A 13,784-nucleotide genomic window follows, 5' to 3' on the forward strand; every position below is an offset into this window, starting at 1 on the left:
CTGTCGGGCGCTCGAAGAGGGATAAGCCCTTTTTTCTTCTTCTTTTTTTCTCTTCTTTTTCTCTTTTGGCTGAACTTCACCAAGTGACTACGGCGTCATATCTCCCCACATACATTCGCGTGCCGAGTTTAGAGTCGGACATACAAGTACAATATATATACCCACGGGTTAGCCCCTCTTCAAGTCACCGAAGAAGGAGAAAAAAAAAAAAAAAAAAAAAAAAACCCTTTCAGACTCGCCGTTATGTTAGTAGAAAAAAAGAGGAAAAAAAGGGTATGATTGTCGCACTACACTAAAGTATCATAGTATGTTGTGCCTGTGCCCCGAGGCATATATGTAGAAGACCACATACACATCCTGAGCATCTTTAGTCTTGAGACTGGAACCGGCAAAGTGTGTGTTATCGATCTTACTTGGTATCCGAGCCTCGGTAAGGCAAAATACGAATACTGAATTTGTAGGTAGTATGGTAGACACTCTGTACTTTTATACACGTGAGCTATACGGTAGGAACTGTGAAGCTACATGGATAGCTATGTATGTATTTTAGCCGAGTAAACATAATAGCTAGCAACAACATTTCATCGAGCAAACAGGATATCTATACATGTACTGCTGGGTGGCTGGTGGTGTATATATAGGTGGCTAGGGGATACCGTGACTGGATGTCATGTACAAATAGTTCTTCGTAGTATTCCTTTTCCAAGCCCTCTTGACTAACTGACAACAGAGCAGAAGACATTTCGAGGACAGAATGACGAGTTTTCTCCGTGCCAACAAAGTTGGATCAAGACACATGCCTGAGGTTCTGACCAACGAAATTGAGAAAATACAGCAAATGTATCGTAAACTACTTGAAACATTTCGAAGATTCAATGAGTGCCTCAACTGCCTTGGCAAAGCGTTATCACTATTGCTTGAGTAGCGTAGTAGCGTGGATAGAAAAAAAGCCATGATCCATCCATCCATCCGTCCATCCATCCATTGGTCATCATAAAAAGAAGTGGGGGATTGAAAGAGAGGAAAAGAAGATAAAAAAGTAAGAACGAAGTTCAAGATTGGGCAGGGGAAAAAAGGGTTGAGACATGTCCCTTGACATACCCATCCAATGACTTTGACCAAGAAATCCAGTGACGTGATGGTGTTGTGCTTTTCCCATTTTGATCATTTCATCTTTCTCTTCCTGTCTTTCCTCGCACGCATAACAGACAAAATAAATAACCCCCTCCGAAAAACCTGCCAGCCAACCCATATCATGGAAGACCAACCACTGTGAACCCAACCCAACCCGGTTTCACAAAACTCCCGACCAGTACGGGGCTCCAAGGCTTGAAAGGAAGCCGTCCCACAAAACTCAGTTTCCCGGACCAGGAAAGAAAATATCCCAAACGCCACGTTAATTATATCACCAACCGCCAAACCCATTTTGTGAGAAAAACGTAAAAGTAGCATAAAACTTTATATCGCAATCGGCCCGGACCTAACAGCGACCTGGCTGCTTCGCTCAAATGTCGGGGTTCTATGACTCAAGTCTCAAGACAGACATCGAGTAAGAAGCCGCTAACAGAAATACTTGAAAACATCCTCCACCATTAATCCATACACGGGAAGACCTTAGTCTATATACTTGTTACACAGAGCTGCTTGCAGTTGTCAAGGCCAAAGCGGCTGTGGTCGAGCCAGTCGTATCAGTCACCTTTTCCGTGGTTGGGGAGCCAGAAGCAGCTCCACCATTGTCGTCACTGGTGGTCAACTTTGGCTCGTCCAAAGCAGCATTGGGCTTCAGAGAGGGCACGCTAACCGATGGGCGAGCTGCCGCAACTTTGTTCATCCTGCTTTTGGTGTAATCACTCAAGCTCAACTTTTTCTTTATTGGGCTTGGGTTTGCAGTCAGACCATTGATAGACGACGGCCCCAGGGGACTTGGCAGACCAGTAACGGAAAATGATGACTGAGCCACCGAAGTCCCTGCAGGTAAAGAAGTGGTAGAGGTCAAGGCCAAAGAGGTTGAACTTGGAAAGGGCGGAACAGGTGGCATGGGAACCCTCAGATCCAAGACTTTGCTCTTTGGAGCAGTAACGACAGAAGTACTTTGGGTAGCCTTTAAGTGACTCGCTGATACGGTGGGCGCGTCGGGCATCTCGACATCACTTGTGGTGGCCTTGGCTGGTGCACTGGGTTTCAAAGTTGTATCCTGAACCAAACCAGCAACTGAAACCACAGCCTTGTTGTCCTTTGGACTATCCACATCCATTGGGACAGTAGCAACCGCCTGATTGAGCAGTCGTTGCTTGCGCTGCTGCTCTTTCAGCCAGCGATGATGCTGCATGATGCGCATCGTCACCGAAACCAACCTCCTTTTCGGTCGTGCCGGCGAGGGTGCAGGGTTGGCCTCGGTGTCGGGGTTCGTTTGAGTACCAGCATCGGCATACTTGGGGCGAGACGGCAAACGGACTGGCTGCGCAGGAACAGGATGGGAAACGACGGCAACAGATCCTTTCCTCGAACTGGTTTTCTTCGATTTGGTGACCCGACTAGATTTCGCACTTGCTGCTGGTGATGTTGCTTTGCTGGTAATTGCTGTTTCACCATTGGCAAAGTGGCAGTGGCGTTCGTCGGCTCCATTCGTCGCATTTGTCGTCTGGGTTGTAGCGCTGCTCTTGCTACCTTTTTTGGAGGTAGTAGCCGCATCAGAGCCGCGTGCTTTCCGCTTCTTGGTAGGTTGTTGCTGTAACTCGATCCGGCGGAAGGTCTCTTCGATCATGGAGACTTTCCGCTTGTCCCGATCGGTCGGCTCTGTTAATATCCCAAGAGTGTCGAATGATCCCTGGCGGGCCGTGGGGGTGAGGTCTCGGCTTGAAGGCTTGCTCCGTGCTGAGCCAGACACTGATCGGCGATCATTCTCGGGAGCATCCTCAAGGTGGCCTTCACTAGCTGCTCGACTGTCCGTAGCTGGCCCTGTGCCGATGGTGGACGAACTCTGTGTTTTGCTTTTTCGCTTCTTGGTCTTTGGTGGGTTTGCTGGCGCCTGTGATTTGCCCAAATGATTCCGATGGAAGCGGGCAAATGCACATTCTGATCCAAGGTTGCACGCACAGCCTCCATATTCGGAAAGGATGTTATGCAGCCAGCTCGTAAGTGCCTGGTATTCCCCATCGTCAACAGAAGACTCGGCGTGGGCTGAAGTGTCCTCGTCACTGAGCCCCAGGACCCGGAGCATCCGTGACTTATTCTCATTGGGGAATCGGAAGTCCCAGGGCAGTGTGATTTCTTCCCTAGCTGCGACCTGCCTGTCGGTTACAAGCCAAAAGTGAAGCTCATAGCCGTCTGAAAGATATGTTTCGAGCATGGCATTAGGCTTGCAGCTTCGTCGGATATAGCGAGCCTGGGATCCTTCTTTCCTGGTGTCGATATAAATGGGAAGCATGGGGTGGAAGAAGACATAAGGAAGCGGGGACGTCAGCTCTTGCCACCGGCTATCGGGATCTGCGCAATAACTGCTCTGAATACCGATCTGCCCATTCAGTTCCACAAGAGGGACGTTATGAGCAATAGCCGATGGCGCTTTGAGGCACTTCCAAGAAGCGACGGTGCCTTGACCGAGTGTCTTCCGTGAAAGCTCAATATCCACTGGCCTTTTTAGCTGATCAATATTTGGGGGTAGAGGTTGAAAAATGTCAGCGTAGGCCCAGCCCGTCTCTTTCTGGAGTTTGTTGTGGTCTCGTAGCCAAGCCGAGATGGCGTTTGACACCTGGAGGCTAGCAAAACTGTTGGTATGCACAATCTCGACACCTCGGTCGCTGGAGCCGGATAGCAACGCAGGGGCATAGGTATGTATCTCAAAGTCGGCAGGCAGGTCAGGTGGCGTCGCCGCAGGACTAGGAGGATGAGCATGGTTGGACTTGGTGCTGCCGAATTGTGGACTGCGTTTCGCAGCCTGTGAGCTAACCGAATGACTAGATTTGTGCGAGCTTTTCGATTTCTTTGTTGGAGCAGGATGGCTGTCCTGGGTGCTGGCTTGCTTTTCGGCTTTCGAGTGCTGACCAGTCAATGGCAGGTCGCTCGGTTTCGGCTTCTTCTTGTGGCTCTTTGAGAGAGGACGCTTGCTCTTCTTGTCTGTCATTCCTTCAGTGACACCTGATGTAAGCTTGCGCCTCTGGTTTTCTTTGGCTCGTTCCCGATCCAAGGGCCTTGGCTGGCACTCAACACAGAAGTGTGCAAAGTCTGGATCGCGGAGAGCATCCTCAGAGTTGTGGGGGTAGTAGCATTCGATGTGCTGCCACGTATCGCATAGTTCACAGTAGATCGTGTTTCCGTCATCGTCGGGGTATTTGCAGATACACCTGATGGTGTACGGCTCTTCCTCAACATTCTCCTGCGCTCGTATACCATCTTGGACAGGAACGGCAGCAGAGACGGAGAATGAAGTCCGACTAGGAGGCGCGATTGGCGTCAGCAGTGACGGCAGCTTGTCGGTCATAATCTATGGAAAGACCTCGGGACGGCGGTTTCGATAGGGTATCGGGAGGGTGTTGTTGACTGGTTATCTTTCTAGGTCGAAGGGCATGCTGGCGCGCTGTCCAACGCAATTGATTCTGACCAGAGAGACGAGCACAACTTGACGAAAAAGCCGGGGCTTTCATCCGTTGGGAGACAGCCTTGGATTATATTGCCCGTTTGTCGTATGGACTAGCCAGGGTTAAAAGTCGGCAGCGGAACGCTCGGTCGGGCGGAAGGACACGTCGGAACTGATGACGAAGGTCGAATTCGAGAATTTGAGGAGAGAGCCCAGGCGGCGTCAATCACTGTCGAAGCCTAGATTGAAAGACCAAGTCTGCAGAAAAGGAATAGGTCGGGCGTCAGGTTGAGGTCGCTCTCGGGATCTGGATCGTGTTCTTCTGCGCAGGAGGAGTGGCGAGCGTCAAGCCCAAAAGCGAGGAGAAACGCAGTGGTGAATGACGACGACGAGATGGATTTGTCGAGAAGGGAACAGATTGCGCCGCGAGGAACGAAAGAAAGGTAAAGTCGGCCGGGCAGCGTCGTGTGTGCGCGAAAATGGAAAGTCGGTTCGAACCTGATCAAGACTGTTGCGAGAGATGAATAGGTAGGCAGGTGTCGGAAACGAAGGGGGGGGGGGGCAAGAGATCCAAGAAAGAGACCAGAGAATTCAAGTGGAAGGGGACGGGAGGAATGGGAAATCGAGTGCAAAGTGGAAGTGCGAGGGAGAGAGGGGGGCCCACTCGCACTCTGGGAACTCTGCCCTCTGCCCTCTCAAGTCCTGCCTGCACTCTCACTCAGGTCTGACTCTGGACTGGCGCTGGCGTGCTGGTTGCAATCGCTCTGTCCACTGCCGTGCCCGCGCGGGCGGCCCTCTCTGGGGCCCCTCGCTCTGGCAGTGTCTGGCTCTGGGGGTCATCTCAGAAAGGAAGAAGACGGGAAGAAAGGCGGGCGGGCTGCACTCGCAGTCTCGCCTGTCGCAGTCGGTCGCAGCACTGCAGCTGAGGTGCTTCAAGTTCTCTTCGTTGCGCACCTTTCGTTTTGGTGGCAGTGGGAATGGGAATGGGAATTGCCCGGGACGGCGACCGGGACCGGGGGAACTCACCACTGACCTCAGCCACTGCCAATGCGTGGCCCTCTCACGCTCTCTCTTGTGGTGCAAAGGGCAGAGGCGGGCAGTAGGTCAAGAGTAACCACGGGCACCCCCCTCCCCAGGACGGGCAAGACTGGAGGGACGCTGCAGTGCTCAGCAGGAGCACGGGCCAATCAGACGAAACAGCCCACGGCAGCCGTGGAAATTTCCGTGGCACAGGCCTTCCCCCAAATCGGAACCTGTCCACCAGTTCTTGGGTTGTCCTTGGGCCTTGTTAGGTTGTGTGCAGTGAGCGTCCTCGGTGCGGGCGACATAAAAGCTGCAAGTGGACTGTGGACGTGCTGCCGGCGGTCTTATTTCCTTGGATTCCTGGTTCTGCGCTCCAGCTTGTGTTTCGCTCAGCTGTTTCGCACTTCTGCTGCGTGTCTTTTTCGCCCTACGGTACCCAGCGGGTCTTGGGAAATTGTTAGCGCAACCACTTTCTACTCTGCCCGATGTGTTTCTAGACTGCCTTGGTAGCTCGCAGCAGCCACTATGGGCGGGGGCCATCAACCAAGGAAGCAGCTGTTTTGTAGGCGACGCTTGGCTGTTTTGTTGCGATCGAAAAAAAAAGGTCCCCACGGCATCAGCCGCCATATGATAACGAAGAAAAAGAACGCAACCGAAGAGTCCGGCCCGAGCCACTAAGCTCACGGCAGCGGAGAAGAGTAGGAAATGAAAATGCTAAGAAACGTCAGTACTATGACTGATATGCGACATGGTATGAAGTAAAAGCATGCAGCTTTGAAATGTTTGCATGCCGAATTGTCGATCGAGCAGCCAGCCAGTGTGGAGGGGTCTTTAGAGGGACAAGGAGGAGGGGGCCTGAAAGGAAACCACGAAGCGGAGGGAAGGGACTGAAGCGAACTGGAAAGAGGCCGGGGCGGGGTGCGTGCGACTGTGCAAGGTGGAAAGCCGAAGGGTTCCATCAACGAAAAGGCGCGCCGCGAGGGCCGAAGGTAGAACGGACTTGTACGGCGGTTCATTAAAGGCCATTTGCGCAATGACCACCTATCGTGGATTATGGAGGCCTACCCGTGGAGATGGGGTACCTAGACGTGATGCAGCAGCTCGGAGCGTGGACAACCCTAGGAGCCGCGTCGCGGAAATCAATCTACCGTGGTGGTAGTAGGTTAGGAGGTCAGGTACCTGGGCTCACTGGATGATAACCACAGCGGGCAACAGAAACGGGGTTATGTTCCGGAAACGGGAAAAGCCCATGGCTATGTTGGCAGCGGGCAGCGACAATGACAAGAACGCGGGTTTGGATGTCAGTAAGTACTCTCTCTATAGTGTACATGCCTTGCATGGTATCTCGGGTCGAATATCGTGTTATATTTGCATTCTTGACGCCGGTGACAATCCGTTCAAGAGCGACGGATGCGTCTCAACATGAGGACGAAGCCTTTTGGAATGTCTGCTTCTTGGAAAGATTGCGTTCAAAGCCCCAGGACTGTGAACTCCTGTTTTTAGGGGCTTGCATCTGCGCCCCAGTTATTGTTCGGCCTAGGACGAAGATGAGTGGTGAGCGTCGGAGATTCGAGGTGGGTGTCATCCAACCGTAACCGCCGTCCAACAACCAGCCAATGTCACAGCGATTGAACCCAAGAAGATCTCGATAAGCACCGCCTTTGTTCTTCAATGTCCACGATTGATAAGATATGTCCTTTATCATGGCGCTTTGCATGTCGTTCGACGATCCGTCTTCTGCTGGAAGTCAGCTCCGATCTACACTACGCGCGCCCAGGCTCAACCTCGGACAAGGTCACTTCGGTCGCACTGTTGAGTGTTGGGAAACGGCTGGTTGGCTGGCTGGTGAGCGTCGAGTTGAGCGAATCATCGAAGCCGTGAGCAGTGTTGACACTAGTGCTTATTCGTACAAAGTGGGTTTCGAGCTTGACAAAGGTGTGGCTGCAATGCTTCGGCGTTACTGCAGTTGCTACTCGCTCCAATTAATGTTGTCATGTCTTTCTCATGATCTCATCACGTTGGACGGTGGGACCCTTCAACCAGGCGCAGCCATTCACATGAAACTCTGCAATCTGCTCCTTTTTATTTCCCCTTCTCCATTTAATACACCCGTCCGTCACGAACTCACTCGCTTGCCCTTTGGGCTTTATTTCCTCTTTTCTTTTCTCTTTTGTCTTACACCTCCTCTGTGAAAAGGCACATCTGGCTTTGATTGCTGTCCAACAACTTGTTTGACACATCGCATAATCACCTCGTCCAACAACCCCGAAACCGATGAAGACGACTGCAGGCCGCCGAACGACTGAGCGAAACTCGTCGTCCCGATCATTCCCGTTTCAGTGATACGCCCGGAAACACATATCAACAATCCCTGACCCAGCCTGATTCAGTGCGTCTGACATCTGCCCGAGGCCAGAGAGATACGCGGCCTATCTGCTTTCCAGTTTGCGCGACAACATGGCCGCTGTTCCAAGACTCCAACATTGTTGTAAACTGTATCTCTTGGGCGACATGAACTTCTTCCACAAAGGCGTATCAATGATGGCAGCTTCGGCAGGACTATCGCAACAAAACGGCCCCCATAGCCGAAGTTGTCACGCAGGGACAACCAAACTTCCCAACGCTCCCGAAACTTAGTCTAGGAAACCCATGTTTGAGTTCCAAGCACTACGTATGCGATTTCGGTCAGTCCGTCGGTTTGTTCTCTGATCTCGATGTTTGGTATAAACGCCATGTTCGAAATAGCACAATTGACGACCAGGGTTCCGACTATAAGCGAACCCTACGTAAAGTGAAGGGTTTTAAAAAGCACGCCCATATGTCATGTCGCGAAGGCACAAAAGGATGTTAATCAGTAAAACAAAAAATAGCGTTATGTGTCGTTCAGTACGCTGAGTGTAGTATACGTACCCTGAGAATGGGCAACCGATATGGCATCTCGTCACTCCCAGTCCCAGCAATGAAAGTCGAAAGATCCTTCGACAGGAGCTGGGAACCAAGAACTCAATGCTTCAGGAAACGGCGCTGCCGCAGTAGCTCAATAGTCGTGATTGGTCCATTTTACATATAAGTGGATCCGCGCCGACTCACATGATAAGACTAGGTAAACAAGACAAAAGAAAGTTGGGGAAGTGGCCGCAGGCTGGGGCAAAACGAACCCGCCATTCGCCGTCATGCCCCAATGACGTCTCTCGCTTGTTCAGAGGCCTGCGCAGAGTGCCAAAGCGGGAGTGTTTGCGTGTGTTTATCGACTGGGCCAACCAGTGACCTCCTGTGGAGGTCCATCTCTCCTGATGCAGGTTGGTTGCGCAGCCAGGATCAACCTCACCCAGCCAGTCACGCCAGCCCATTATCTCGCTCGCCATCAGTTGACTGCCTCCGCTTCCAGTTGCTGTGGCTTGTTTCGTTCCTGGTATCAGAGGTATCATTTGGAGTCTCCATCTACGACGACATCCATCTTTGTAAATAACTGCCATTCCGATTTGACTCGTGAGATCCCTGTGGCCGACATCCCGCAACTCAACACAACGAACTGTCGGTAACTGTCTCGGCGGTGGACAGCGTTTATATTCCCCGCTTTCTCAACCACATCCCATCCTCTCCAGGGTCTCTATAACACATCTCCGCACCGAACACCGACCGTGACACATCGCTACCATCACTCACCATGAGGCTTTCGGCAGCTGTCATCGCTCTCCTTTCCACGAGCGCCGCTGCTTTTAGCGTTTATCGCGAGAACAGCGTCTCTGCCAACGATGAACTCGATGTTCCCGGAAAGTCACCCTTGAGGTTCTGTGACGCTGCGGCCGATCGCAAAGATGACATTGTTACCATCGAGGAGGTCATATTGACACCAAACCCTCCTGAGGCGTATGTCACATGTCTTTCACCATGTTCAAGAAACAGAAAGCTAATGGGTTTGTCACATACAGCGGTCAGACCCTGACAATCGAGGCGTCTGGTATCGTCAAGGAGGCCATCGAGGAAGGGGCATACGTCAACTTGCAAGTCAAGTATGGCTACATCCGCCTGATCAACACCTCTGCCGACCTGTGCAAGGAGATGAAGAACGTGGAGCTCGAATGCCCCATCAAGAAGGGCAGACTCTCGATTACCAAGAACGTTGAGCTGCCCAAGGAGATCCCACCTGTACGTTCTTTATTGCCCAATTCCCTTCTCTCACTACTGCTGTTGTTGTTGGGAATATTTGCTGACATGGACGGTTTGATCGCTACAGGGCAAGTACACTGTTGAGGCCGATGTCTACAACAGCGACGATAAGCACATCACCTGCTTGACCGCCACCGTCTTCTTTGGTCGCAAGACCCTTGGCTTCCTTGACGATCTCTGATCTGGGTGAAGAGCGAGCGGATTTGACGATTAACAACGGATATGGCATGTTTAATCTAAACCTTGGATGAATACTGCGCATGATGGATTAATGAACTCATTCTTGGCACCGAATCGGATGATGGCACTTGCACGGCAACAGCATTTGTATGGGGTTTGCTTTGGTAGTACTGGAGTTTTTCGCGTTTAGTAGTTGGTTTTTGAGACTGTTTCTGCCTTTAAACATGCTTAGGCGTAAACATTTCTGAGGAAACATTCCCGTCGTTCTGCTTCTTCATAGGTATTCTGAGTTTCCCGCATTGCGCGCCGCCGCTGTGATGTCGTGGGCACATTGATTCCGCTTTGCCCCCATGAACCTGACTGCTTCCATTCCTTCCATCATGCCGTATCATTCCCCGTTCGTTATGTCCATGCTCAACTGGGCAAACACGTTTATTCACCAAACAGACGACGGACTCTGCGGAGAACACTGTCCTTCTCGGGGTCGTAAGGGTGGTCTTTGCTCGGGATCTCGAGAACGGTAGGGAAGGCCGCGGTGTGGGTGTCGACTCGGTGCCGTATCCTATCAGCGATCTGTGTCTTCCACGTCAGTTACCCATTTTATTCAGAATTGTCAATAAGAAGAAATATCTCCCCACAAGCCCCCCCTTTTGAACCAAGACCCGCACTTACATGTTGGTTAATCAAAACAATGCCAATGTCCTTCCTCTCGGTCGTGAAGCGCTCAAAGGCCGCCTCGATAGCAGCGTTATCCGTCTTGTTGTCCACCACAAGAAAGTTCTTTTGCGAATCTGGGGGCGCCGTAACGTGCTACGATTCGAGTGCGTATTAGAACTCCGCTACCGCACATCATCCGAGGACCACACGGAACCTACGCCAATGCCTGCAAGGAGAAGTCCCGTGACGGAGTCCTAGATAATTGTTAGCTCCTTGACAGATGTAGACCTAGTTGCAAAATCACACTGACCTCGTCTCCAATTACAGCCAGGAACTGACGGTCCCTAGCGTCTGCTTGGGAAGTTGCCATGATAGGCTGGGTCGGGTATCGGTCGGGGAACGAGGGCTATGCGACAATAGAAACTTGAGTGACTGGTAATAACTTGAATAAATCTTCTGAAATGTGTGTTTGTATTAGCGTCGGTAGGGAATGTCGAAGCCTGCCTGCGGTTGCGGTTGCGGTCGTATCGATTGATGTCGACGTCGGTTGTCGTCGTCCATCCAGGTACTCCAGGATGACGGGACGGACTGGAGCTCTGACCAACCTAGCCGCACTGGATCCAACTGGGCTCCACTCGCAGTCAACAGTCCGCGCTAAACCTAGCAGCTCCGCTGTCACAGCCAAACCCACTCGACCCCTCTTTTCAGCAATGCCAGGTTCTAAAAACTCCACTGACACAGCTGGGGCTCACTAAATTCTCGGTTGCGCCTCGCCTGCCACTGGTTGAACTTTGACTGAGACCGGGGTCAATTTCCATGAGGGAGAGCTTCCAATCCATTTCTCGATCCGCGTCCCGAGCAACGCAAATGCAAAAGTAAACAAAAGAAATCATCATTCTTTGACCAACCTTGGAACCAATCCGGGCACAACCCGGTGCCCTTTCACCACACGATACACAACTAAGGACTGCGCAACACCGTCACATCATTGCGCACAATCCTCTCGTATCTTCTACCAAAACACCACCGAGTGGGAAGGCGGCCCCAAACATCGATTCTGCGCTGTCGCAATCTGTCATCACCAAACAACATCGTCATCATCACAATTCAAACATGCCTCCAACACCTCGTCGCCTGGTGCGGCGGCGCCCGCTATCCGAGCGGATACAGGCCTTTCTCAACCCTATAGACTTTTATATCTGGATCTCGGAGGAAATCCAAAGCTTCGATTGGGACTCGACTGCTTTCGGCACTTGGTTTGGTCTGATTGCGAATGTTCTCTTCCTACTTGCGAGAGCGAACGCAAACATTAGTGGAGGGCTTGTCGACGATGATGTATTTTCGGATGCTCCCTCCAGCGGCTTTACAAAGGCATTGGTGAGTTAGGCTTCACTACTTTTAGGAGGGACCTGTTCGGCATAGTGAACGATATTCTGACTGCATGCGACAGATTAACTTCCTCATCTGGACCCTGATCCCCATCTCTGGTCTCAATGCCTTCTACACCATGACCCGATCGCGCCACTACCGACTATTCGAAGCGAACGTCGAGGCTCAAGGTCCTTCAACCCCTTCCGCGCACCGTGTCCGAGTCGATTCTTCGCCGTCCACCCCAACGCCCCTTCGATATATCCAAAACTTTGCAAAGGGCGAATCGGCTGAGGCGCGCGCTCATCCCGACAAGACGCGCGACGTCTGGGAGGTGGCCGTTTGGGATCCGTACCCGGCAACACTGCGCATTTTCTGCCTCTTCAGCCCCGGCCATGTCCTCATCTACATGCTCTTCCTCCCCTTGGCCGCCCTCGACCCGCGCCCGAGCGTGACCGTCTTCAAAGCTCTTTTCCTCCAGCTCCTCCTCACAGCTCAGATGCTCCTCCTGACCTCCCGCTTCACCCAGCAATCCAAGGACATGAACATTATCCACCGCGAAGTCATGCACGAATACGACATCAAGTACGTGCACCCGCGGGTGTACCCTATTTACCGCGAGGTAGCGACCCAGGTCTCGATTGTCGACGACGTTTTGGAAGAAGAATCGGTAGCTATCGGCACCCCTTCGACCATCATCCGCCACGGCTTCGAAACGCATCCGAACCCAAACTACACCAAACACTTCGACCCCGACGGTGTCCTCAAGCAGAGCAGAGAGCTAACACAAACCGACGCTTCGACTCCCGCGGCGCGACCCTACACACCCATCACCACCGGCCGACCCAGTTTCGGATCAGTAACCTCTCCAAGCACCACCACTACTACTCGTACCCCGACCCTCCTCCGCCAAAACAGCTACGGCAACACCCCCTCGACCATCTCGATGACCGCCCGCCCAACACCTAGCAAGAGACAGGTCGCCCACGCCGGCACCACCCCCTACCCACCACGTAAAGCAGCAGGCGGCGGCGGCGGCAGTCTTGGCGTGTACCAGCACATGAACTCCCCACTCAACCGAACAGCCAGCGTAGGCACCGACGCGCCTTCGCCCCGCAACGGCCGCGAGATGGCGGCGCTGGAGCAGAGAGACTTGGCGGATAGGCTGATTAGGCAGCACAGCCCCGTGAAGCCGAGTCCATTAAAGAGCGAGATTTATCCTGCTGCTGCCGGTGGGTCGCCCAGGAAGTCATCGGCGGCGGCGGCGGCGGCGGCGAGCAGGGATGGGGATGGGGATAGTAGTGCGTATATGCAGCATTCGCCGGCGACGTTGAATAATGCGCGGGCGAATAGGTGGGCGCATGAGAGGTTTCCTACGAGAAGGGTTTAGACGGTTGTTTATAAGATTGAAAAGAGGGTGAGAAATGTAAAGAGGGGATTAAGATGTTCTTCTCTCTGCCTTTGACGATGTATCATCAACATTTGGAGTTCTTTGCGAACGGCGTTGTTGGGGGAAAGGGCCGGGTTTTTTTCTGATTCCATGTCTATCAAAAAAAGAAGCGAGTTCGTGTATCATTGAAACAAAGGCGGCGATGTATTATTTCAAAACGTACTTGAGAAGGGCATATAACATGGCGTTCTTCTTTCTCTGGGGCATAATTACAAGCACCCATGGATTTTTCATCGTTAGCTTACCGAACTCTCGATCACATATGGTGTCCACCCATGTCCATGTATTTTTTCCTGCTTGACGATCACTTCTCACTAAAACAAGTATGTATTGCAAGAAATTATGCTGATGAAGAGAAGA

General features: G+C 52.1%; 4 protein-coding genes across 4 annotated transcripts; 3 read left to right on the forward strand and 1 right to left on the reverse strand.

Annotated features, from left to right (window-relative positions):
• Nucleotides 1–1,036: 1,036 nt before the first annotated feature.
• On the reverse strand, nt 1,037–4,814 carry NEUTE1DRAFT_60794 (uncharacterized protein; the record flags this gene model as incomplete). The annotated part of the gene is made up of 2 exons (XM_009851343.1): nt 1,037–1,619; nt 1,697–4,814. The coding sequence occupies 2 exons, from the start codon at nt 4,478–4,480 to the stop codon at nt 1,593–1,595; spliced, it is 2,811 nt and encodes a 936-aa protein (XP_009849645.1).
• Nucleotides 4,815–7,771: 2,957 nt separating this feature from the next.
• NEUTE1DRAFT_116506 (uncharacterized protein) lies at nt 7,772–8,239 on the forward strand (the record flags this gene model as incomplete). The annotated part of the gene is made up of 1 exon (XM_009851344.1): nt 7,772–8,239. The coding sequence occupies one exon, from the start codon at nt 8,057–8,059 to the stop codon at nt 8,234–8,236; it is 180 nt and encodes a 59-aa protein (XP_009849646.1).
• Nucleotides 8,240–9,024: 785 nt separating this feature from the next.
• NEUTE1DRAFT_116507 (uncharacterized protein) lies at nt 9,025–11,126 on the forward strand (the record flags this gene model as incomplete). Its single annotated transcript, XM_009851345.1, has 6 exons — nt 9,025–9,469; nt 9,532–9,748; nt 9,837–10,522; nt 10,622–10,759; nt 10,825–10,864; nt 10,921–11,126. 3 exons carry the CDS (start codon nt 9,267–9,269, stop codon nt 9,948–9,950), a joined length of 534 nt encoding a protein of 177 aa, XP_009849647.1.
• A 593-nt stretch (nt 11,127–11,719) lies between these two features.
• On the forward strand, nt 11,720–13,364 carry NEUTE1DRAFT_79483 (uncharacterized protein; the record flags this gene model as incomplete). Its single annotated transcript, XM_009851346.1, has 2 exons — nt 11,720–11,983; nt 12,057–13,364. 2 exons carry the CDS (start codon nt 11,720–11,722, stop codon nt 13,362–13,364), a joined length of 1,572 nt encoding a protein of 523 aa, XP_009849648.1.
• Nucleotides 13,365–13,784: the final 420 nt, after the last annotated feature.

Source organism: Neurospora tetrasperma, assembly GCF_000213175.1.
Source record: "Neurospora tetrasperma FGSC 2508 unplaced genomic scaffold NEUTE1scaffold_2, whole genome shotgun sequence".
Taxonomy (NCBI): Eukaryota; Fungi; Ascomycota; class Sordariomycetes; order Sordariales; family Sordariaceae; genus Neurospora; species Neurospora tetrasperma.